Source organism: Heloderma suspectum, chromosome 7 (genome assembly GCF_057233095.1).
Source record: "Heloderma suspectum isolate Gila_16-S chromosome 7, 16-S_ref, whole genome shotgun sequence".
Classification (NCBI taxonomy): Eukaryota; Metazoa; Chordata; class Lepidosauria; order Squamata; family Helodermatidae; genus Heloderma; species Heloderma suspectum.
In genome coordinates, this window is record NC_139464.1 from 53199923 (window position 1) to 53226692 (window position 26770).

Below are 26770 nucleotides of genomic sequence, written 5' to 3' on the forward strand. Positions count from 1 at the left end.
TAGAGGAGGAACAGGCCAGTGGAGCAGAAAGGACAGGAGGCCTATTGTGACTGATCCTCCTTCTGGCTCACCATTCAACCTTCAGATTTCTGACTGCTGCAGAGCAGACCCATTGGGTCATAAAGTGCTGTTGCGCAATGACAGGACAGTAACTGGCAAGAGCTCCTTGATCCAGGATGAACAAGCTGATGTGGCATGTGTGACCGAAACCTTGTTGGGTGAGGAGGGGGGAGTCAACTTCATTGTGCCCACTATGTTTTCTAGTGCAGCACAGTCAAGATCAGATGGGTAGAGAGGGGGAGTTGCAGTGATCTACTGTGAATTCATCCCCTCTATTGAGGTGCCCTCCCTACTGAGCTACCCTGTCTGGCCATTTCCAAGACTGTATGCACCTGCTGGTGGGGCACTGAGACAAGGTTGGTATACTGCCCAACCTGCTACCCAGCAGTCTCCCTGCCTGAGCTGATAGAGGTGGTGTTGATATCTCTCAAATTGATTGTGTTGAGTGACTTCAACATTCCTACTGAGCCCCCCTCATTGGGAGCAACTCAGGATTTCATGGCTTCTGTGCCAACCATGGGCCTATTTCAATTAATATCTGACCCCACACTTGTGGCATACTCCTGATCTTGTTTTTGCTGACCAGGCTTATCGTGATCTGTGGGTAGGGGAGTTTGAAAGAAGCACATTGTCATGGACAGATTACAACCTAATAGTGTTTAGATTTGCTGGGACTCTGAACCTCTGCAGCAGTGGGCTCAGGTCAACAGTCCCCGAAGACTAATGGATCCAGGAGGATTCCTGAATTATCTGGAGGATTATCCTGCTACTAGAACTGGTAATCCTGTCGCAGCCCTGGTTGACCTGTGGAATGGAGAGGCAACCAAGGCACTTGACATGACTGCTCCTAAGCACCCTCTCCTATTGAGCAGAGCCAGGGCTCCTTGGTGTTCTGAAGAGCTTAAGGCAACGAAGCGCTTAGGTAAATGGCAAGAGTGTTGGAAAACTTGAGACATATCTGACTGAGCAAGAGCCCATTTCAAGTCCTGCTCTGCAGCAGTGACGGCAGCAAAGAAGTAATTCTTTTCTACCACCATTGCATCAGCACAGTGTCATCCAACAGAGTCATTTCAAGTTGTAAAGGGGCTATAACATTCTGGGCCTCTGAGTAGTGAGGGGGAGTTTTCAGCAGCTTGCTGTGAACAAGTTTGCAGATCACTTTGTTGAGAAAATTGCTCATATCCATTCTGACTTGGACTCCACGTGGAGAGTATGCTCTGTGGTGGCGACTGAGGCAGCTGCTTATCCAGTTTTGATGGATGCATTTCATCATGTTCAACCTGAGGATGTGGACAAGTTGCTTGGTGGAATGAGGCCAACCACTTGTTTGCTGGACCCTTCTCCATCCTCGTTAGTTAAAGTTGCCAGAGCAGGACTGGCCAGCCAAATGGTTCAGGTCCCATTTCCTTTAAAGGAAGCTGTATTAAAGGTGAAACAGTCTTAGTTGTGTTGGTGGAGGACATACACAGGGGCAGGAGAATGTGTCTGTCTGTTCTGCTGGACTCCTCAGCAGCATTCAGTGGCACTGATCATCGGACTCGGGAGCACTCTGTTGCAGTGGTTCTGATCTTACCTGGCTGACTGCTCCCAGGTTGGAGGACTACTGCTTGGCCTCATGGCCTCTAGAGTCTCTCAGGATTCCGTTTTATCCCCTAGGCTAAACTGGGAGACGTCATCCAGAGTTTTGGGGTTGGGTCTCATCACTACGTTGATTATACCCAGCTCCATGTTTTTGTCAACTGATGCCAAGGAGGATGTGAACCATTGCCTGGATACAGTCATGGGTTGGGATGTTAATTAACAAGCTGAAACTCAGTTCAGACAAGATGGATCAATAGGAAAGCCAGTCTAGGCTTAGAGGTACAGCCTATTTTGGATGAGATGGCACGGCCTTTGAAACATCAGGTCCGCAGCTTGGGGGTGCTTCTGGACCTGGCATTCCTCCTTAAAGGGTCAGGCAGCTGCTGTGGCTGCAGCACCTTTGCCCAGCTTCGACTGGTGTACCAGTTGCGCCCCTTCCTGGTGAAGGCAGATCTGGCCACAGTGATCCATGCCTTAATCACCTTCCTTTAGATTACTGCAATGTGCTCTACATGTGGCTGCCTTTGAACAGTATTCAGAAACTGCAGCTAGTATAAAATGCAGTGTTGTTCAGTTTCGGGCAAACTATTAAAACTTTTTTGTTCCATGGGGCTTTTTAGTATTTTAAATACATTAGCTCTACACTTTGTTTTTAAGATTCTCTCCTGCTCTTAATCCTGCTGTTGGCAATTTTAAAAAGTTTTAAGTTGTTTTTAAAGTTTTCAAATGGTTTAAAAAACACTTCTGCTTTACAATGTTTCTAGAAAATACATGGTAAACATGTAGCAAACATGTCTTCTGCATAACATGTGATTCGGCCAATGAAACGTAGCAGCAAGGGAAGCACAATCCATCATACCTAATACAGTACAGTTCTCTCTCCACCACCCCCAAGCATGGTTTTCAGTTTTATCCAAAATGCTGACCACAGCTACATTGATAGGGTTGATCTTCCAGGAATTATATGGAACCCTTTCTTCTGCATTAGGAACCAGAGATATATTTCAAAGTCCCAGGAGAATTACTTCAGATGCTCAGCCATCTTGAGCAACAGAATCTTTCACTGTTTCAAAACATTCAAGAAATCAGTGGAACGTTGGAAGACAGACAGCAGATAGAAAATGTCGTTAAACAGCAAATGTAAGTTCGTTTATTTAACAGATATTTTAAGCTGCCTTGCATTGCCCTCACAAGGCAGCTTACAAGATTGTAAGGCACATGAGAATACAATTACAGTTTTATTTATTTCAAAAATGTATATCCTGTCCTATATCATTAAGATCTCAGGGCATTTAAAAAAAAAACTTCAAAACAGCAGCAGGTAAAAAAAGAAATTCAAGTATCAAATGCTGACTGAAATAAATGTGTCTTCAGAGTTGTTTTAAAAAACAGAGATGAGGTCATGCATATTTTCTGGGGGAGGAGTTCCAAAGGTGTGGGCCACTACTGAGAGCCCTATCCCAACCACCAGCTGAATGGGTCTTGCTGGTGAGCAAGACAGCAGGGCCCTTGACACCAATCTTAATGCTTTTGCAGGCTCATATAGGTGTAGGTGGTCCTCCAGATAACATAGCCTCAAACCATTTGGGGCTTTAAAGGCCAAAACCAACACCATGAATTGAGCCTGGAAATAAATATGCAGCCAGTGTAACCGATACAGCATACGTGTATTTATATTTATTTACAAGATTTATACTGCTCTATATTTGATAAAATATCCAAGTGGTGAACAATAAAAGGGGAGAAATAAAAATTGAAATTCAGAATTAAAATCTTTTAAACTCATATGTACTATGATCTGAATCCCTAGCTCCCACAAGGTGTGGTTTCTGTTAGCTGGTTTATTTTGGTGTGGTATGTTGCATGCACATTTGTTTTGTCTTGGGGGGGTGGCGGGGGACAGGTCGCAAGCACATGAGACAGATGTGGATGGGTATTTTCCCCAAGTTTTTCTCTAAGCATCACCAGTTTGCCCGCTGTGAAACTGGTATTTTGTTGTGCTTCATGGGGGCAAATATATGATTTGGGGCTCATACTCCCCCTCTGCCTTGTACTCAGTTTTTTGGCCAAGTTACTTTTCTCTGAGCCTCAGTTTGCTTTCTGTGAAATGGGTGTTAGGAGCAAAAAAAATGCATTTGAAAGAGTGGTTTTGTGTTTTGGAGCTCATGCCCCACCTCTGCCTTGTATACAGGTTCTTGGGCAAGTTATTTTTCTTTTAGCCTCACCTGTTTGCTTTCAGGAAAATGTGCATTTTGTGACTCACCATGGCCACCATTGCAGCCATTTTATGAGAGTGCCCACAATATACCCTCAAAATTCCCAATGTGCTCACCGGCCCAAACATGTTGGGGATCCCTGTAGTAATCTAACCTGGATGTAACCAAAGCATGTGCTACTGTGGCTAGTTTTGCTATCTCTAGATAGGGTCACAGGTGTCAAACCAGCCTAAGCTAGTAAAAAGACTCAGGCAATCAACACCACATGGGCCTCCACAGACAGCACCACATCCAGGAGCACTCCCAGACTGTGCACCTAGACCTTCAGGGGGAGTCTACCTCATCCAAAATCAGATCTAAACCACTATCCTGTTTAGCAGATTTTCCTACCCACAGTACTTCTGTTTTATCCAAATTAAGCTTCAGCTTATTAGCCCTCATACATCCCAATACTGACCTCAGAATCCTGCCCAGGATTTCAGCTGCCTCCCTGGGATTAGGTGGAGGAAAACAGAGGCAGAGCTGCATGTCAACTGCATATTGATATCTCAGCCCAAATGTCCAGATTACTTCAAGTGGTTTCACGTAGAATCTCCAGGCTCCTTGAAGAGCCAGCTCCTGAGGGAGCCAGCTCCTGGCTTCCCTTGCCTTTCCCAAAGGACTAGAGCTATTGTAACACCATGCGTCCAAGTTGGATCTCAGAAACACAGTCCAGGAGGATATCATGGTTAATGGCATCAGAAGCCACTAAGAGGTCCAGGAGAACCAATAGAGTCAAACTCCCACCATCCATTTTCTGGCAAACTTCCACCAGGACCAAGGCAGGTTCTGTCTGAAACCCAGGCCAGAAGCCAAACTGGAATGGAGCTGTCATGACACCTCCTGCTCTAAGACCTTGCTCAGAAATGGTAGATTTGAAACTGGACAGTAATTCTCCAGTCAAGGGATCTAGACTAGCTTCTTCAACAGTGGTTTTCTACTGCTTCCTTTAGAACTGCTGGAACTACCCCGTCTCTTAATGAGGCATTGACCACTTCTTATATCCATATTGTAAGCCCAGCCATGGCAGATTTCAAAACAGGGCCAAATGGTGCCATGGCTACATTCATCTCCAATTCTGTCAAAAATGTGGTGTCCTGGTCAGAGCAGATATGAACAATGCAATGTCACAATGGTCCTTCGAGGGTTCCAACTGCTGACCCATTTGGCCTGTACCAAGTAGGCCCCTGACCACCCAAAAGATACCTGCTTGCTTGAGACTCAAATCAGTTACATGCTGATGGGGACATAAAATTGTTTGGATACCAAATTTCAGCTGTTGTTAGAGTATCAATAATTTCTCATGCCTCAGCACCTCAGTCACTAAAAAATAAGGAACTCACCTCTCCAATAAAGCACTCATCCCTTCTCAATAATCATCATGTTATGTCCCACCCAGATCGCACACCCCACTGTGAAACACAGTGGGCCAGTTTGCACAACACTACAGCTTACTGTGGGTTATTTCACTCATGGTGAGGCTGCGGTGTTGCAGCTGCCATTGCATATCCAACTCCTGCTCATGCCGTGCAAACCCAGCAGGTGTGTGTTATGCGAGACTTAAATAACCCGTTGTGGCTTGCATATTCCACATGGCAGCCACGGGAATCAACCCATGGTAGCTTATTGTGATGTGCAAACCAGCCCTGTGTTGGAGGCGGGGGCCAAAGAGTAAGAAATGTTTCCTTTTTCATAGGACTAAAAAAGGCACCAGTAACAATGAATGCTAGCAGGGGTAGGGAGAAGACCAGCTTTGGCTATTGGGCGGTAAAGAAATGTAATAAATAAATAAAAGCCCAACACTTTTTTTGTTGCTATTGTCTGGAAGCGCTCCTAGATAGATAGCCTCTTTCAGTGAATAGATTTCCAATAAATGTTTGTTTTCTGGCTTTTAGGGGAGGCCTATGCTACCATCACACATGGTTTTATACTCATTTGACTACCATGGCTCCTGGAATCATGGGAATTGTTGTTGTGAGACTTCTCTCTTAAGAGTTGGTTCAGACATTACTGCAGGTGGCTAATTCTTGCAAATAACTGCTCATTTGTGTAGCTTATTTGCTTCAGCAGTATAACAGAGAAGACTGGACTCATGGAAGATTGCTTCTCTTCTTCCATGATTAGTAAAAAAACATAAATGTATTATATTTTTAAAACAGACAATGCACAGGAGCAGTTCTTGTGAGTACAAGCAAAAGGACAACTTTTTCATCCTGTGTTTGTGCCAATGGTACTATATTTCTTGATAATACAAATCAGTTTACATAAAGGAATCTAAGTAGTGCTTACTTTTATCTTACTTGCTGATTAGTCCATCTTATGCACTATTGCTCTAATGCATACTGTTTCAAATATTTTTACCATTATCTTCTAAAAAAAAAATCCTCAACTAAAAAAAGAAGCAAACAATATTTTTTCCCCTCATCATGAAGTGAGTCTGTCTTCTTGATGTTTCTCTGCTTGTACAAATAGACCATCTGTGTACTTAGAATCATAGAATCATAGAATAGTAGGGTTGGAAGGGGCCTACAAGGCCATCGAGTCCAACCCCCTGCTCAATGCAGGAATCCAAGTCAGAGCATCCCTGACAAATGGCTGTCCAGCCTCGTCTTAAAGGCCTCCAGTGTGGGAGAGCCCACCACCTCCCCAGGTAATTGGTTCCATTGCCGTATTGCTCTGACACTCAGGAAGTTTTTCCTGATGTTCAGCCGGAATCTGGCTTCCTGTAACTTGAGCCCATTATTCCGTGTCCTGCACTCTGGGATGATCAAGAAGAGATCCTGGCCTTCTTCTCTGTGACAACCTTTCAAGTACTTGAAGAGTGCTATCATATCTCCCCTCAGTCTTCTCTTCTCAAGGCTAAACATGCCCAGTTCTTTCAGTCTCTCTTCATAGGGCTTTGTTTCCAGTCCCCTGATCATCTTTGTTGCCCTCCTTTGAACCCTCTCCAGCTTGTCTGCATCCTTCTTAAAGTGTGGTGCCCAGAACTGGACACAGTACTCCAGATGAGGCCTAACCAGTGCTGAGTAGAGGGGAACTAGTACTTCCCGGGATTTGGAAGCGATGCTTCTATTAATGCAGCCCAAAATAGCATTTGCCTTTTTTGCAGCCACATCACATTGTTGGCTCATATTCAGCTTGTGATCGACGACAATTCCAAGATCCTTCTCGCTCGTAGTGTGGTTGAGCCACGTATCCCCCATCTTGTAACTGTGCATTTGGTTTCTTTTTCCTAGGTGCAGAACTTGGCATTTGTCCCTATTAAATGCCATTCTGTTGTTTTCTGCCCAGCACTCCAGTCTATCCAGATCACTTTGAATTTTGTTTCTGTCTTCCAAAGTATTAGCTATCCCTCCCAATTTTGTGTCATCTGCAAATTTGATCAGCATTCCCTGCACCTCCTCCTCCAAGTCATTAATAAAAATGTTGAAGAGCACTGGGCCCAGGACTGAGCCCTGCGGTACCCCGCTCGTTACCTCTCCCCAGCTTGAGAAGGTCCCATTGATAAGCACTCTTTGAGTCCGATTCTGTAGCCAACTGTGGATCCACATGATCGTTGTTTCATCTAGCCCACTTCGAGCAAGTTTGCTCATCAGGATATCATGGGGCACTTTGTCGAAAGCTTTGCTGAAGTCGAGGTATATGATGTCTACAGCATTCCCACGGTCTACAAGGGAGGTGACTTGATCAAAAAATGAGATCAGATTTGTCTGGCAGGACTTGTTTTTGACAAATCCAATACTTATTTGCAACATGCTTCCCCAAACTGTTGGACTACAACTGCCATCATCTCCGACCAGCATGGGGAGGCTGATTTACAGCATTTAGCCAGCTTGTGGTAACATCTGCGGAAGACCTCATCACAGAACTACCATCCCCATAATTCCCTGAGGAGAGGGAATCCCTATTACACCAATTTGTCTGTAGTGTAGATTCAAAACAAGATACTGCTTGTTCTGCCTAGAACAGAATATAAAAGCTTTAAGAGCTGTCTGGAATACAGGTTCAAGTGTTGCCTGTAGGTTATACCACAGAAAAGCTAATCTACAAATTAGTTTTGAATACTAGGTATAACGTTTATAGCCTTCTTTATAGGGAACAAAGAATACAGAGCCTACTAGATGAAAAAGAAGCTCTTATAGCTGCTTGCCTCAAAGAGGAGGAGAAAAGTGCAGAAGTGGCATTAAAAGCCAAAGTGTTTTCTTCAGGAGAGTATAATCCAGCATCCACGGTAAGATTGTACCATTATAATACCATAGCTCTTGCAGTTTTAAAAAAACAAGGACATGCAGTACTAACAGATAAGGGCTTAGGTAGAGGCACTGCCTGGGTAATATCATTATGCTGCACTTGTGGCCACATGAGAATTGACTCAAGGCCAGCATAGCTTGGCGGGGGGGGGGAATGGCACGAGGGAGCCTATATTGGCATTATAACTGATGGCCAAGGAGTGGGCAGAGAAATGGTGGTGTAGTGGGCATATATTGAGAGTACCCACCATTACGCAGCATTCAGGCGGGCATTTGGGGTGTGTTAGGGGTTTTTAGAGCACTGTGTTGTTGATTATGTAAATTTGTTGTATTTTGCACTGTTACTTGTATTGTTCGCTGCCTAGAGTGGCTGGGTAGCCAGCCAGATGGGTGGCCAATCAATCAATCAATCAATCAAATAAACGGTAATGGGAGACCACTGGCTCTGCTTTAGCCACATGAACCTACCGCTATACTGTGATAATCATCTGAAGCCCTTCTCCAAGGGTGGTTCAGAGGATGGCAACAAGGGAGAGGGCCTTCTCAGTGGTGGCCCTGTTTGTAGAATGCTCTCCCCATTGAGGTCCGCCTGGCGCCACCATTGTCATCTATCTGGTGCAAGGTCAAGACTTTACTCCCAGGCATTTGATAGTATATAATAAGGTTTAACCGGTTTGGAGATATTTATTACTAATTGTGTAAACTTGTTTTATATGTTTGTATGTGGATGGTTTTCTATTATATTACTATACTGTATTGTCATGGTTTTAATCTTTGTAAACTGCCCAGACAGCTTTGGCTACTGGGTGGTAGAAATGTAATAAATGAAATGAACTCTACCAATCAGAAACAATAGTAGTGACAGATACAGCTTATAACCTTGTCTGTTATGCTGGAATGTTCATGATGGTCTCCTGCAAGTACTACTGCAGTGGCTGAGGACTACAGTGCCTGATGTGTACCATTAAGAAAGAGGTGTTAATATTGTTTAAATGTGAGGACCTGCCAGACAGGGAAGTTCTTGATTATCAAAGCAAACAGCAAACCAAAGAGATATTTACATAGTTTTTCTTCTCTTTTAAGTCTGTCAATGCCACAAGCCTGGGAATATGTCTGTTACAGTTTGTATTGAATTATTCCCACACACACAATTAGCTGGAAATCATAAATTCTCAGGCAAGCAAACTCTTGCAACTATACATATCACAAACCACATAAAACGTGACAATGCAAAAACACACAATAAATATACTTTACAGAATTTAGTGTTATTAAATTATATTAATGGACGCTATCAACTCTATATAAAGAGTACAGGAAAGTAACATTCAGTAGACACAGGGCAAAAAATATTCAAATAAAAATACAGCCATAGATATATTAAATAACTAAACCTGTTTGGAGGCTCTTGAAGGGAAAAATATAGTTCAAAGTAGTAAAGAATCTTCTGCAGTAATGTTGCTCTTCCAGACTATTCTTTGTATTCTTACTACTCACCTGTTCTGTCAGAGAACATTCTGAGGAGCTATGCAATTACAATATTGTATAAGGCTGCAATCCTATGGGGATAATGGGCCACCTCCAAACTCAGAGGTGACCAGCTATGCAATGCAGAGCGGGCAGAGCATGGAGGGGATCTTTCCTCTGTGCTCCAGCCGCCCTGCATTTGTGGCTAGAGAGCCAATTTTGGCTGTCTGGCTGGAGTGGATTGGAGGGAGGCTGGACAAAGCATAAGAAGCATCATACTGGCACTTCCACTGCCCCCGCCCCCAGGAATGCTTCCTTTCCCCCCCGACTACATGATGCTCTTATGAGTACGGAGCCATGGACAAACTGTGCCACCTACGAGGTGGGGGAGGGATGGAGAGGCGGTTCCCAGAAAATGAAAAATCCTGTGGCCATCTAGCCACTGCCTAGCAGCCATAGAATTGCACCCTAAGATGTCTTACCTCTCTGAACTAACATTTTAATTTATAGAGCAGGTGGGCAATAAGACCAGAAAAAGTCTGCAGGAACTGCATCACTGTAATACTGTAAAGATTCTTTACCTCTGTGAATCTTTTCCATTGAAGAGGAGCCTCCAAGAGCTCAAAACGCATTGGGTTATTTAATCACTTATGTTTTGCATCTTTATTGGATTTGTTTTGGACCTTCAATTGTATATTTGACTTTTAACATTTGTGCACTTCACTCTGCATGGCTTATTCAGCCAACTTTGTATATTGATTTTCTTTGTATACATTTTTCAACATTCTAGCAACACTTTTTAGAATTATACAATGAATTGTCCATTTAAATTTGGGATTTAAATGGTTATATCAAAATTGCTTTAGAGTTCATCTTACTTTAATACCTGAGTATAGACTGTTATTCCTTTTTGCTAGTATAACATAAACATTTGCTGTTCCTTACTGATGTTCTTCTTTAAATCATAAGGATAAAATACTGAATTCACTTAATAAAAAAATAGCAGAAGTATTCAAAGTTTGCTGTGGAGCAGATGAAGTATCCAGCATGACATCATTTTACATGTTGAAAAAAATAGAAATCCGGGTTTCTGAACTCTGTGAGATGATGGAAGCACTTCCAAAAGAATACCTCGATACTGTTGAAGTTATTGAAAAACTCAGGGCAAAAGAAAGGCGACAAAGGTAACTCTAATGCCAGACATCTATTTTCATCTCTGAATAGGATTTAAATCCGAGTTCCAACACTATATTTTGGGCCATATTGGGATTTGCAAACAATAGGCAAGGCATCGGTTTTTAGCCTACAGTTTCCTGAAGAGTGAAAGGTCTTATTGTTTGCAGTATTATGACTAAATATTTTATAGATTGCTACTAGCTATTCTGATCCTACAGGAGAAACCACACCCTTTAAAAAATGTTCTAAAAGGAACAGGTGTCCACTCTCTTGGAGCTGAACTAGGCATGACATCACTCATGCAATTAGCAATTGCAGTGTTTGAGTAAATAGCAGGCATGGGTGGGGGTGGGGGGTAGTCCAAATTGGACCCTCTAGGTCTGCCATTTCCTTTGGGAGAAAAGCTCCCATTGGTACTAATGAGAGCTTTCCTCCTGATACAAATAGCAGGCAAAGGGTTGATTCAGACTGAGACCGTAGCTGGGGGGAAAGGAGTAAAGACCTCTCATGTGGTTCCAAATCTGGATCACCCCCCAGATGACCAACTGCCATTTCCTGTAAAAAACAAACAAACAACCATTCACACAATTGCTAATTGCATGAATGGTATCACATCTAGTTTAGCCCTCAGAGAGATTCCTTGGACAAATGTCTAATATTCTCTAGCTCCCCCCAAGTTTATGCAGAGTTAAAGGCAATACCACCAAAGAATAAACGTGGAAGGAAAAATTTCTGCTGACAATATATTAGTCTTCTAATTTCCATAATCTTTATTTCTTTAATCCTTGAAGAGCACGTGAAGACAAACTGGAAGACCTGAAAAGAGTCCAGGAAGAGCGGCTGAAGCATGCTCTTGAGAGAGCAATTGCAGCACCAAAGAAAAGGGTTAGTAGGGGTGCTTTAAAAACTATGTTCAATTGTCTTAACGTATACCACTGTAGTAGTGCATGCATTCTTTGTATATGTAAATCCTATGGAATGCAAGCCTGTCCAGCTGTTTACACAGTCACAGCCTATGTTACTCATTGCTAAAATCACTTGCTAGAAACTAACATTAATCACAATGGTATAAATTCTTGGGTTTGGGGCATCAAGTTCTATGAAGAACAGTGGTCATTTTCCCACCCACCCCACAGCATAGTTCAGCATAGGTCCAAATTTCTTTTGAGTTTGGTTTAATCAGTATTCATTCAAATGCGGACTTACAGAAGTCAGTCATGCTTCAGAAGCAGGACTTCCGAACAATGGGGAGGCACCATCTTCCCCCTACACAATGACTCTGGAACATGACATCATGATGTAGACTCATTCAAACAAAAGATGTGGGGAAGGGTAGGGGAACATGGCAAGCTACAGGGCAGCTGCTTGCCTCTCAGTAAGCACCTCATCCTTTTCGGATGAAAAGCGGGTAGGGTGAAAGTTTTGGCTCAGCTCCAGCCTTTACTTCAGAGCATACTAAAGCATGTGGGAGCAGAGAGAACAGACATGTGTACTGGGATTCTAACTCATGGCACAGGAGTGGCTTCTGTGAATTTTTCTCTCCACACAATGTCACACACTGGGAGAAATGGAGTGGAACTGTACTCCCCATGTTTTATTTGTATGGAATCAAACTTGCTCCAGAGCATGCCAAACCAAATGTGAATCATCATTTAAACATCTCTTGAACCCAAGCCAAAAGAAAGTCAGGTTATAAGTTCAGAATATACATCTTCCCTGGGGCTACTGAGAGAAGGCGAAAGAGGAGAAGCCCACGCCAGGAAGCTCCTGCTGTCAGCTCCTCCTGACAAGACCGTCAATCAGCTTGAGAGAACTATATTCCAGTGTTTGTTTGTTGTGTTGTTGTAACATTTGTTTGTTTCAGTATTGAAAAACTGTAAACTGCCTTGGCAGAAAGGCAGTATAGAAGTGTAAGAAATTAATTAAATGAATAATATGTTGAAAAAAAGACACCAGATCTGGCAGTAAGCTGCCACAAATCATGAGGATGTAAAACCAATATTTGGGAGGTTTTTTGTTTTTTTTAATGTTGGGTTTTGCTAAGGGTACTCTCAGGGCCAGCATCAAAAGGAGGCATGGTTGGGCACCTGCCAAGGGCCCACATCCAACATAAATTTCAAAGGGCGGTCATTCCCGACTTTAGACCCATCAACTTTCTTTGTACTTTACGGAAATCAGCACTATAGTGTCAATGATATTTAAGCTTTCCCATGTCAGCCATATAATTTACTAACTTAAAATTGTCCTAAAGCAGAACCAAACTAAAACATTCAGTGGTTGGCTTCCTGCCCTTTACTTGTTTCACTGGGTTGGATTTACTTAGTTGTGCTTAAAGTAGACCCATTCAATTCAATGGGACTTTAGTCATGACTAACTTGTCCCATTGATTTCAGTGTCTACTCTAAGTGCTGAAATTCTGGATCCAACCCATTATCTGCAAGCAATGCTTTCAGCCACCTGCCAATTAATGGCAGAATGCATTCTCCACCACAGGAGTCTCCAACATGGCACCCGCAGGTGTCACTGTACCTGCAAAGCCAGGCAGAGGCACAGGCCAAGATATTTTCCCTCTCTGCAAGTGAATGGCGCTGTTCCTCTATTCACTTGTATTGGGAGTTAGGAGAGTTCTCCCTGCTGAGAAACAGCTGGATAGGGAAAGTCCAGCCCTCACCAAGGACCCTTGGGGCATCAGGGTCTTTGGTGGAGGGTGACCTTTGCCCCCGCCCACTGATTTTTGGCAGGGGGGCTTTTCTCCTCCCTAGTCAAACCAATGGACAGATCCATCCATTAGCTTAAAGGGGGGGGGTCCTCCTTGCCCAAAAAATTTCTGAGGGGAGTTGAAGCCCACCCCCATTCATGATCCTTGAGGAAATAGGGTCCATCATAGGGGGCTTCAATTTCTGGCAAGGGGGCTTTTTTTGCCCCGTGCATATGAATACAGAAATTGCTCCATTCATTTGCATGGAAATGGGGAGACAGGGAGAGAAGGAGAAGAAAGGGAGAGAGAGAAGCCAGAGTGAGCAACACACACACAGATAAGGGAAGAGCAATCCCAACATTTTTGTGATTGATCTTCACCCCTCTACAGCATCCTACTTGTGGTGGTGTCCAGGGCCCTTTGTCCACAGGCCCAAAGCCTTTGGACACCCGTGCTCTACCAGAATCCATTTCTGCAAAACAAAACTCCGCCTATAGAAGCAAAAAGACTGAGACTGCGCTTTTGACCCTTATTGGAGAGTAAGTTCCATCGAACACAGTGGAAATCACTTTTGAATAGACATGCTTTGAGGCACACTGTATGTTATTAGAAAATATATGGATACTGGAATCTATATAATACGGCATTATAGAATAGAATTGAAAGAATGTTAAAGTTCATACAGGAAAACACTGATGCTAATTCAACAAAGTATGCTTATATTTTATGTCTTTGTTTTAGGAGGGAAGAAAACTAGTGTATCGCTCACAGCCTCCAGAGACTAGACGCAAAGAGGAAAATGTTATAGATTTAACTACAAGAAGTGAAGATGATTACTATTTTACTTGAATTTTTTGGTAACATAAAATATCTTTGGAATAGGTCCTAGGGCTTACATCTAGCTTAGTTCAGCAGAATTGTATTAGGTAAACTGTGACAAGATAAATTTGATCCAGTTTTCTTTTAAAACAGCAGTTGTTGGATTAAGATAAAATAAGTATCAGTTTTAAGAACCACCAGAAGTAGCATCTTTATTTTTCTTTCATAGTGAGAATTTCTTTCAGCAATAATATTTATCTTTTGGCCAGAAAAATCATTACTAATACTACAAAACCTTACATAAACTTAAAAAAAACCCTACAACGAAAGATCTTTTAATACCTTTAAAAAAAACATTGTTTCCCCAAAATAGTTATTCTCTCATTTCTCCATCTTCTTCTTCTTCTTCCACACCCCTTATATAAAGGACATTATTGCACCTACAAATAAAACCAAAAGTTACTTATTTCTTCTAGGATTTACATGAATTTTAAGAATTATTTTCTAAAGCTTATTTACATAAATTACTATTTCATATACCAAGTAATTTTGAACTATTCTATGTTTGGTATGTTTAATTAGTAACAAATAAAAATTACCTGTTCACTGTACATGCCTTCTTATTTTAGTAGTTTCCAAATGCTATCAGAGATGTACTGTTACATAAATTGCAAACTACTTATTTGATTGTATGTGAAAGATAACAAAGCAGCTCTTTACACAGGCTTCATAACATATTGAATATCAAGGCTTTAATCTTAAGGTATTCTATTTAGAGTTGTGTGTTTAGTAATGTAAAGTTTTCAGATAAGAACTTTTGGATTCCAAGTACTATAGCTAATGGATTTTAGCATACACACATATGCTTCAGCGTAAATGTGTTAGGTGCAAATATTAGTTACCTTATCAGAACTTCACCAAGGTGTCCAGATAATGCACCATCAATATATTCTTCTGTATTTGCAAGCTTTAGAAAAAAATAGCACAATTTTATGAGGACAGGAGATTACAGCGATACATGTCTTCCTATACCAATAGAATTTTTGTACAAGATTGCCTTAAAGTCTAATATAAATTCAACCACTGTATATTTCCTTAGTTGAAGAGGGTGTAACATACTTGAAAAGTGCTAATATTCTTCTAATGTCATTATACAAATGATTTACAAAATAGTTAATATTTAAGAAAGATGATGCTATGTCTCCCAATGGTTCAGGATAGGAAAAATTTTGTGGATGTAAAATATTTGCAGTAAGAATTAGATATAGTTAATTGTTCCTATCAGTGAAAACTGTACAATTATCTTGTCATTCACACTGTTTAAAGCTTCTTGTTATTTTCATATGAGATTTGTGTAGTCTTGTATTTAACGACTTGCCTGGCAGTCATTGACAACAAGCAATTTAATACAGGTGAGTGCATGAAATTCTATGCAGGCTGATAAATGGGGCTGGCAGAGGAGCGGAGATCACACCAGGCTTGATTTCCATACTAGCTAGAAGAAAAAGCTCCTCCCCTACAGAAGGCTAACCCCATTCTTTGTGTTCTTTGATGTTGCCTTCTTCCAAGCCTGCTTGGAAGAAGGCAACATCTTTTACTAGGCTGCCAGACATCTAGCAGCCTACATTTCCATGCTGGCCAGATAAAGTAGTTTCTCCTCCTCCACATAAACGTTTAATGGAAGAATTATAAGGCTTAAGTTAACTGCTAAGTACAGAGGTAAATGACATGAACACTTGGGGATACCACTGAACATCATGACATCAGAGCTGAATGACTATTTGCATTTTCCATCACATTCTGCATTTCAAAATAACATTCACTGTTACTTTAGGGTGGGATTGGCACTCACCGATCTCTGTTTGTGAGGGTATTTTTAAAAAAAGAGGACCAAAAGCTTCATAGTACCCTTTCCAATCTCTTTGACCTTTTACAAAAAAATAAAAATGGTGCTATAAATACCATTTCCTCTAGAATGCCTTGCTGTTGGGCCCAATTCACTACCATCCACCTTTTAGTTTAGGAAGAAAACCTCCAGCTGTCTTTCATCCTCTTCATGTAGCGTTTTACCAGAAACTCTTATAAACCACAGACAATAACATTTCAATGCTTGTACCAAGAACTGGCACTATTTAGTGGCGATACAATATTGGGAGGGTAGGCTGAAATGGAAAAGCAGATCCTTATTTTATTTAGAAAATTTTACCCTGCTTTTCTTTAAATATAAATTAAAAGCAACTTTCGAAAATTACTTAACCACATTAAGCAATGCGTGCAGTAATAAAAACATTTGTAAAATTACTAAAGACTGTATCATGTAATAAGAAGCTAAAATAAGTTTAAAAACAGGGAGATAACTATGTTCACCCACGTGGAAAGCTTGGTGGAATAAAAAGCAGCACACCCGTAGCTTAGAAGAAAGGCAGCTAACCACACCTCTCTACAGAGAAAGTTCCATAGTCTGGATACTGCAACAGAAAAAGTCCTGTCTCGCATTCTAAACAACTCTATTTCTGAATGTGGTGGGACACATAGTAGGGCCTCAGATGTTGAATGCAATGAATCATGCCATAAGGATTTTGAGTTGCATCCAGAAAAGAACTGGAAGCCACTGCAGATGGAACAGACCTGGAGTAACGTAATCAGTGAAGTGAGCTCCAGAGACCAATCTGGATGCCCCATTTTGCTCCACCTGATGTTTCTGAATGCTTTTCAGAGGCAGCTCCATATACGAGCACATTACAATAATCCAATCTGGATGTGACCAGGGCATGTATACAATGGCCAGATCTGCTTTACTCAGGAAGAGACATAACTAGGTGAGCTAAAGTACTCCTTGCCACAGCCACTACTTGAGCACCCAGGAGCAAGGCTGGGTTCAGAAACGTTCCCAAGCTAACTGATCTTTCAAAGGTAGTACAACCTCATCCAGAACAGGACAAATACTCCAGTTTAACTCTCCTACTGACCAACAGTATCTGGATTAGGCTTCAGTTTATTTACCAATCCACTACTGCACCCAGACATAGCAAAACAGTAAGCTTTTTCTCTCTACCATACAAGCCAGTGGATACGCACGTATGTACTAACCATGTAGTTTGAGTAAATTCTCTTCTCCCCCAACCTGCTTACCTGCATGTTCATGTAGCCATCAACTGAGACGAGGTAGCCCTTATATTCCATTCCCCACTTCAATTTCACCATCACTGGCTTCCCAGTCAGCCCATTTAGGAAGGGCTTTGGATTAAGAGGCAAACTCTGGTATAGGACACAGTGGAACAGAAGAACGTAATAAGAACTCCACTGGAGTCAAGGTCACAGGCCTAACTAGTCCAGCACCACAAGCAGAACATGAGTGTAAAAGCATCTGCCCACTCAGGCTCCCCAGCAACTGGTATAGGTAGCCAAACATCATGACTAGTAGCGATGACAACCTTATCCACCATAAATCTATCTAATTCCTATTTAAAGCCATCCAAGTGGGTGACTATCACCACATCTTGTGGAGGCAAATCCAATAGCTTAACTATGTGCTGTGTGAAGAAGTACTTCCTGTTGTCTGCTCTGAATCTTCCACAATTCACCTTCACTGGAGCACCTCAGGTTTAAGCATTAAGGGAAAGGAGGCAAAACTTCACCCTATTCAGTTTCTCCACACCTCTATGATGTACCCCCACCGCCTCACCTTTTCCCCCTAAACTAAAAAACCCAAATGCTGTGACCTTTCCTCACAGAGAAGCTGCTCTAGCACAGGAATGGGGACTCCTGAGCCCTGCCCCCTCTTCAGAGATAACAGGAGGCTTTCCCTTACTTAGTGTGCTGCCCCTCCCTTGCATGAGGGAAGATGCTCCCAGCTAATGAATGGGGTGGAGGAGTAATACTCCGCTACACACCTTGGTCAGGGCAACTTCAGAGTGTAGTGGCTTTCCCTGGCCAGGGAAAACCTGCATGCACCAAAGCTGGGTCCTGGCCAAGGTGGTGGTGGGAGTGCTTCAGTCCCATCTCAGTCAGGATGGCTTTGCCTGTGCCACACCTTCCCCCATTCGGGAGGCCATGGTGCAGGTGTAGCAGACCCAGCCAAAGCATTGACAGCACCTCCAGCCAACACTTTAGCCGTGGACAGGATGACATTGGGGCATGGCCACTCCACCCCCGATGTCATCTCCACCCATGCACCCTGAAGTTTGCAATCGCTGCTTTATCCCCTGGATCATTTTGGCGTTCTGCACCTTTTCCAGCCCCGCAATAATACCCTTTTTGAGGTGCAGCAACCAGATCTAGACATAGTATTCCAAGTGCGACTGCACCACAGATTTGCACGAAGGCATTACAATATTGGCAGTTCTGTTGTTGGATCCTTTCCTAACGATAGCAAACGCAGAACCGAAAATAACGCTCCAAGTAACTGCCAACGAGCATCAAGTCAGGGTACAACGCATTCCTCCCTCACACCTCCTCTCTCCTCCTGGGCCATCCACTGAGAAAGCAGCCCTGAACCGAGTCAGACACCGGTCCTTCCAGCTCGGTGTTGCCCACAGCCCACCCAGTGCCCTCCAACGTTTTGTACTACAACTCCCACATCCCGCCAATGCTGGCTGGGGCTAATGGGAGTTGTAGTCCAAAACGTCAGGAGAATGGCTCTCGAGGGTCCGACAGGAACCTTGTTTCCCAAACCCAGCTGGCGATATTGGGGTGTGACCCGGGACCTTCTGCATCCGAGGCACGTGGTCTATCAGGGCCCTTCCCCAAGGGACGCTCCTTCTTCCGCACCCCCGAGCTTGTCTGGGGTGCAGGAGCCGCCACCCTCTCCGACTCAGTCCCGCAGCACGACTCGCCTTACCCCCCCCCCCGGTGTCCCCCAAACACAACAACTCACCATAGCAACCCGGCCAAGCGAGGGGCGGCTGAGACGGCAAAAAATTACTCGGGGGCAACACGTGCGCCCACCAGAGCTCCAAATGAAAGAGCAAGGAAATGACGTAAGGTCCTCTGACTTCCGCTAGGCCGCCGAATTTTCCTCTTGACCTTTCACCTCCGCGGAATAACCGTTCCTAGCCCCGGCCATAGACTTACACATATCATTCTCCTATCTCTATGGTACCCATGGAAAAGCAACACTCTGATTGGACAGCTTCCCAAGCGGCGAAGGCGTGACTAGAGAGGCCAAGCTTCGCCGGAGGCGTAGAGCTAGAAAACCTTGCCCCGAGTGACACGCAGTCCAACCAAACGTCTGTTAAAGCCGGAAAGCCGCCATTGGCGGCGGCTCTTCACGGGCGCAGAGTGGCGTCGCTCTAAGCTTTGGCAACTCTATGGCGAAAACTCTGCATACTTTGCAGTGGAAGGCAAGAAGGGGGAACCAGTTCAATTTCACGCCGGAAGTGCAGGTACGGACTGCGATGGCGCGTAACTGTCCCTCTCTCTATGGTGTGTGGTAATTCCGGTGGGAGGGGCACTTCTACCCTCCCCGCGTTTCGAGGAGTCCGTTGCGCGGGGAAAGATTCGATGCTCGCGCCCTCGTCGTGTCCGGCTAGCAGTTCACGAACCTTCCTGTTAATGTTGTTTAGCTCCTACCGTGCAACCCTTTGCATGTTTACTCAGGAGAAAGTCCCGTTGTGTCCCGTGGAACTTAGTCCTGCAGTCTTCTCTGCACACTTAGTCAGGAGTAAGTCCCGTTGAGCACAGTCGGGCTTCTGAGTAAACATGCATAGAGTTGAAAACAAGGAGTATTGCTGTTATGTGACTGCGGAACAAAGGCTGTAGCACAGCCTTACCCAACCTGGTGCCCTCCACATGTGTTCCCCTGGGGGATGCTGGGAGTTGTAGTCCAACACAACTGGAGGGCACCCGGCTGTGTAAGGCTGCTGTAGCAAGTAGTTGAGAGGGTAGGATGAAGAACCTCAGCTTGGATCTAAAAGGGTTTGGCGTCCGTGTAGCCAACCCCGCATCCTGCAGTTGGGGTGGGAGGGGAGGCAAAGGCCAGCTTTAAGAAGCTGGTTCTTCCCTCTTGGCTGGCCTACATATGCTGCGTGTTGTGTAAGGCTTTCACCTCATTTAGTTGAAGAAAAAAAAAAAGATGGGCATTTAGTTAGGAGTCTCAGGCAGCAATTCCTAAACACACATACTAAGATAGTAAACCTCACTGAGCTCAACTGGACTTCTGAGAGAACATGCTTAGGCTTGTGCTGTTAATTATGTTGCCCAGAATGAGAGACGCTGCCTTGCAAATTATTTTCAAGACACCTACATTTTAATTTTATTATCTAGAGTAAGATTGGACATAATGGCATGAATTAATGGAATACTAAATTAGTTTAAAAATATATTTTTTTCTGCAGAAAAAATAAATTGTATAGAAAAATACATATTTCAGGTGTGAACATGTCAGAGGTTGCGTACATACCCCCACAGTATGATGATGATGATGCCATTAAAGTCCCAACCCTGACAAACCTTCCAACAGGTGGGGATTATGATGCAAACATTTGGTAGGTCAATTATTCTACCATTTCTGGAATTCCTGGCCATGCTTTGTTTGTCAGGAATCCACTGTTACCCCTGTTGTTACGCAATATAGCTATTGTCCATTTATTTTTGTTAAGTATTTAAACGATTAAATATTAATTGCATCAAACATTTAAATTATTTAAATTTGTTATTTCCAGCTCTTATATTCCACAAACACCCTTAGGATGGCAGAAAATTTCATTGTCACCTCATTCACATTGTAGCAACATTATAATCATAATTTCAAGGCGAGGCATTCATGTGGCTCTTGGAATCCTCTGGCTGGCCACTTTTAGAGACAATATTCGACTAGATAGATACAATCCATTTCAACATGAGAGGACCGGGTATTTTTGCTTACCTTTCAGAACAGTGAGCAGTAAATGAGTTCTTCCCAAATAGGGCAATAATCCCAACGAGCAGGAAGCAGAGTACATTGACAACCATACTACGAAACCACTCCTTCAGGGAGTGAGTGTCTGTGCCATATCTTTCTGTTCCAGAAATGTTCTATGTGAAATTAAGGGCTCAGGCATTTAGTTATAATCATAGACATGTTTTTTCAGGAATGTGGGTACTTTGTACAGCGTACCGTCTCATAAGATTACAAAAGGGTATGTGATGTTTTTGTAACAACGGTGGAAGTAGCTTCATTTGAATCCTGGAACTACAAGCTATACTTGATACTGTTTCAAAGGTACTGAATTATTTTGGCTCAAATTACATCCTCCTAAGCTTGGGTCCAAGAGCCTCGTGTGGTGCAGAGTGGTAGGCGGCAGTATTGCAACCGAAAGGGTCTCGGGTAGCTGGCTCAGGTCAACTCAGCCTTCCATCCTTCCGAGGTTGGTCAAATGAGTACCCAGCTTGCTGGGGGGAAAGGTAGTCACGACTGGGGAAGGCAATGGCAAACCACCCTGCTATAGTCTGCCATGAAAATGCCAGCGTAAGCGGCGTCCCTCTAGGGGTCAGCAATGACCCAGTGCTTGGACAGGAGGAACCTTTCCTTTCCTAAGCTTTGGTCCAGTCTGTCAAAGACAAATTAGCACCATTTTTAACAAGATAATAGTCAATGGGTATATTTTTCAGATGCTTGAAAATTCATTCTTATCTTTCCATCAGAAATAGTTGATCTTTGTGTATGAATATTTATGTGTATTTTGACCACCAGGTGGCAGGAACTGGTTTGCATCAGATTGTTGTAATAATCTTACCTAGTGGAGCCCTCTACTGAGGAATTGCTATAAAGCTAACCTGCTCACTTTTATTTCTAAAGAACAAAATGCATCATGCTGAATTGTTTTCTGTGGAAATGCCCTTATATTAAATTTAAAGAAAAAATCTAGCATGCCTATAGAAACTAAAGGCTATCCAATCCTTGCTGTAACACATGATTAATTTTCAAACTTCAAGCAGGGTTGCCAGACAACTTTCTGGTACTGCAGATCTGTAGGTGTCTTTTCCACAGAGAATATTGGAAGTGCAGTATTTTGAAAGAAGGATGGCTATGCTGTTCTAGACTGGGGTGGGCAGAAAGTAGAGTGCCAGATGGTTTGGACTTCAATTCCCAGCATTCCTGACCATTGGCCATGCTGAGGGGGCTTCTGGGAATTGAGGTTCAAAATGTTTGGAGATCCTCCTGTCCACCTCTGTTCTAGACATCCCTTTTAAAGAAAGGCAGTTCCACACAAAAGCCAGGTTCAAGTGGGGGAAGGGGACACTATTCAAGTCCAGAGTTCCAGGGGGTAGGATAAGGTAGGCTGCAGGCCCATTACCCAAGGGAAAAAGGGGCTAAATTGTAGATCAGCCCTTGCCAACCTAGTATCCTCCAGATATTTTGGATTACAACTTCCAGCATTTCTGACCATTGGCCATACAGCCTGGGCCTGATGGGAGTTGAAATCCAAAACAGCTGGAGGGCACCAGGTTGGGGAAGGCAGCTGTAGATTCTGCCCGAATATGTTTATCTAGGCTTATTCTCCTGTATCTATATAGGATGTCTGGTTCTTGTAAAATCTTGTGAGATTTGCTAGAGCCAATCAGAAGCAGCACTAGAAAATAAAAGAATAAGAAGCAGCACTGGAAAAGAACAAACGGTGAGCTATTGGTTCTTTAGGAAACACACAGCTACAAAGGGAGGGACAGAGAGATGGGGAGAGGTGAGCCACCCCCTATGTGACATCTCTCTCAGTAACTACAAGTCCCAGTGTTCCTTAGTTCCTGGTGGCATTTGCTGCACAGGCAAAAGAACCAACAGAGGTGGTGGCATCAAAATGGTAGCATTAAGCCCTACCATTAGGTAGAGTGAGGCAGCCGCCTCAGGCAGCACATGGTGGGGGGCAGCAGGGAGTGCAGGAAGTTGTTGGAGGACAGAGCTCTGTGTGTGCCATTGGCCTGCCCTGTGCCTCCTAAGCTACCTGGCTGGCCTCAGGTGTAGCGGAGGAGGCTGTCCCATCACCAGCGCGGAAATAAGATTCAGCTGCCATCCTGATCTGCTTCTCTACATGCAATGGAAGGGCGGGCACCATCTTGTCCTTTGCCTCCGGCAGCACAATGTCTTGGGGCAGCCCTAGAGGGGTGGGGAGGGGCAAGCACCATAATAACCACGGACACTGAGTTCCCAAGGACAGTGGGAGCCAGCACTGCTAATGAGATTTTCCGGCCCCAGAACTCATGTGAATAAATGAGTTAGGCTTCTGGTCTCCAGACTACAGAGAAGAACTGACACTAAATCCCAGGGGCAGGTGATAGTATCTAATGAAAACAGTACAGCAGGGCATCTTATGTTAGCTTTTTTCAATGTAGGATTGTGTTATATTATTTGATCTATGTCACCCCCTGTTGACATAAATTGAAGCTCCTAACATTGTAAACTGAGCCAGTGAGAGACTATTCATGGTCAGTACTTTCTTTGTGAGAGTCTCTATGTAAACGTCAGTATTAGGGATAAGCACTTTTCCTGGACTGTTACAATGGACACAACAAAGTAACTGCCCCTGGAGCAGCAACCTCACGGTGAGTTTTGATATATCCATGCAGCAGGTTCTGGCCGGAGCTGTACCGGCATTGCCATTCAAGTGTCACCTGTGCTACACCGAATCCTAATACGGGGGTAGGCAACGTGGAGACCATCGATACGTCCCCCAGAAAAATGCCAGTTTGGATGGCCCAAAATGCTCCAGTTGCCTCCCATCTTTATTACCTTGAATGCCTCGGGGCCCCATGTGAACCCAGAGACATTTCTAGGAAGTAAAGATGGTAGGTGGCTGGAAACGGGGGGAAAGGGAGGCAGAAAGGAAGAGACGGACCCCAGTCTTGAGGGGACTTGAGGATGGCAGCGGGGAAACAGAGAAAGCTGGGCATGACCTGGAGGAATGGGAGGAGGAAGTGAGGAGACTGAGGCTGGGCTGGGGGCAACCCAATGAGGTGGGAGGAGGAAGAGGAGACTGACGCTGGGGTGCGGAGGGCTGTAAAGAGCAATGGGAGGGGTTAGGAAGGCCACTGGGGTGACCCAATGGGGAGAGGGGAGAAAATGGAGAAGGAGTCTATATGTGATGTGTGTGTGAGAGTGAGCTTTGGGGGAATGATCCTGAATGAGAGAAAACTGAGTTCAAAGGAGTGAGTGTTTGGGGGTTCAGACCCCACCTCTGCAATGTATTCAGGTTCTTGGGCAAGTTACTTGTCTTTTAGTATCGCCTGTTTACCTTTTTATGGAATGGGTGTTTTGTGATTGGCCGTGTCTGCAACACCAGCCATTTTGTGAATTTTGTGCAATCACTATGAAAACCATTTTGTGATAGCACCCATGATACTTTCTCAAATTCCAATTGTGCCACTGACCCAAAAAGGTTGGAGACTCCTGTCCTGGTGTTTTGCTGTACCACCAGAGTGGGCAGGGGTCAAAATACGTCATTTGCCCTACATCTTTAGGGGCCTTTGGACCTATTGCAATGGAGTTCATCAACAAGGTTTTCCAACAAGTCATATGGAGAAAATGGAAGTGTTCCGCTTTGCCCTGGTATACACAGAATGGTTAGTTGAAATAAGAAGCTGATGTACTACAGAGATATACAACTGAATACATTTGTCTTTTTGTGAGATCATTTTAAACTAACTCCAGTTAGGACTTCTCTGGCTTTAGCTCAATGATTTTTATGTCAGTTTTTAGTATCCATATTTTGCCTAAGATGAATTGGAAAGTTATGTTTCAATTTACTAATCTGATTTAATAAAATAAGCTATTTGGGCAAAATCCATTTATTTCTTTTTCTAGTATCATTGTGAAAGGTGATTTGTACCGATTTCATGAAAGTCATTTTTATACTAGAAGTATACTGCAGAAATGTGTGAAACTGAAAACAGTGGTGCATTTATTTTAATCGTACAAATTAAAATAAATGGTTCCATATTTATCATGCTGGGAATCTGCCCTACTTGGTAAAAGCAATGTAAAGTGTATCAGTAACATGACTTTTTTTAATTGTCGTGGATTTTCAGTGAAGCAAGACATCAATAGGACAAACTTTGTTTTTGTGCTCTCTGTGGGTGGAAAAGCATCATTTGCGTGTGTTAATAACAAACACACAAATTATGCAGCCATCCTAAACAGCGGCCATTTATTTATTTATTTATTTATTTATTTATTTATTTCTATACCGCCCAATAGCCGAAGCTCTCTCTTTAAAATATGCCACTCTGAAAACATTGTAGAGCGTTCCAAGAAACACCTCCCACACACACTCCTTAACACAGTTGTTGTTCTTTGGTTCTGACAAAATATTGTTGTCTTCTCTGTTATTGTTTCTTCTATATCTTTACATTAACAAATTGGAATTTAAAGTATGTGCTGAGAAAAACAAAGCCATTTATATTAGGAATCAAATGTTATTGTTGCATTGTCAGAGAAGAGGAAGAACATCAGCACTGTCTTGAAGGAATTTGGAAAGCTCTACTTTCACATCAATGTTTTCTCAACCGAAACTCAGCGCTGGCTTCAAATCACAGAAATTGCTCAAACGTTGATTTCCTGCCAAGAGAGATTAGAGGCATGGATGCAAAACCAGCATCCTTGAAGGAAACCTATTCCAGGGCAGTCCCAAATGTAATATCCATTGTAGCAGAATATTTAAAAATGTGATTATTTGAACCAGCTTTCAAATATGAGAGGCTGTGCAATATATAGCTCAGAATCTGCGTTTTGAATCACTAGGATTGGGGGGGGTATAAATACTGTTGACAAAAATAAAGATGTGTGTTGTCGTACAGTTAATTTTTCATGATTCTTTCCACATTACTGTGATAGGAATGATACAGATGATTCATGGTTAAGGTCGTGTGGTCTCAAATGCATCCAGTGCTCTGAGCAGCACTGGGCAAATGGAGTTATTTCCCTCTTCAAACCCTCTTGTCTATGTAAAAAGAGAGAGAGAAAATATTAATTCCCTTTAATACAAAACAAAACCCGAGAGGTGTCATTCTTTTTAAAAATAATATATGTTATTATAAGATGTATAAATTAATAAATAATCATAAGAAAAGGAAATACTATAATAAATTCTATAAAAAGTATAATATTCATATCAACAACAACAACAAAACCAATGCATCTAGATTATCTACCATTCCCACAGAATATCATACCAAACAGGTAGCTAGTATGTTGTTAGACAAGTGGAAAAACACAACAATTACATAGTTTCTCAAAAAGTGGCGACATTCACATCTTAATCAGATTATAACAGGGCAAAGCTTTTATATCTGTCAATATCCAAGTTCTACCTAACTCTCCAAAGGTCAATAAAAGGGCATCAGACATTAGAAAAACAGGCAGTCTTTTGTCTACCATCTCTCAAACGGACATACTTCGTTAGCTTAGTCATCTCTGCCATGAAGGCGAATGAGGAGCAGGGGCTCCATGCCTGAATCCTAGGACAAGAAGAAGGCAAGAGGAAGGCTCAAAACAC

General features: G+C 43.0%; 2 protein-coding genes and 1 long non-coding RNA gene across 5 annotated transcripts in view; 1 reads left to right on the forward strand and 2 right to left on the reverse strand.

Moving 5' to 3' along the window:
* CCDC38 (coiled-coil domain containing 38) overlaps window positions 1–14916 on the forward strand; it is a 35794-nt gene extending 20878 nt beyond the window's left edge. For all 3 annotated transcript variants that reach the window (XM_084810229.1, XM_084810230.1, XM_084810231.1), the window contains 5 exons: window positions 2630–2781; window positions 7992–8127; window positions 10583–10797; window positions 11581–11674; window positions 14229–14916. In XM_084810229.1, the coding sequence (XP_084666355.1) occupies window positions 2630–2781; window positions 7992–8127; window positions 10583–10797; window positions 11581–11674; window positions 14229–14336 (705 nt within the window). In that variant the 3' untranslated portion in view covers window positions 14337–14916. The remainder of the gene's footprint in view (window positions 1–2629; window positions 2782–7991; window positions 8128–10582; window positions 10798–11580; window positions 11675–14228) is intronic.
* SNRPF (small nuclear ribonucleoprotein polypeptide F) lies at window positions 14313–19304 on the reverse strand. Its single transcript, XM_084810233.1, has 4 exons — window positions 19183–19304; window positions 17439–17564; window positions 15209–15273; window positions 14313–14746 (listed from the first exon to the last, which is right to left on the reverse strand). The coding sequence occupies exons 1-4, from the start codon at window positions 19183–19185 to the stop codon at window positions 14680–14682; spliced, it is 261 nt and encodes an 86-aa protein (XP_084666359.1). The 5' UTR covers window positions 19186–19304; the 3' UTR covers window positions 14313–14679.
* Window positions 19305–25051: 5747 nt separating this feature from the next.
* The window catches only part of LOC146339792 (uncharacterized), a 110467-nt gene continuing 108748 nt past the window's right edge, over window positions 25052–26770 (reverse strand). The window contains exon 4 of the long non-coding RNA XR_014784357.1: window positions 25052–26215. This is a non-coding gene — a long non-coding RNA (uncharacterized LOC146339792). The remainder of the gene's footprint in view (window positions 26216–26770) is intronic.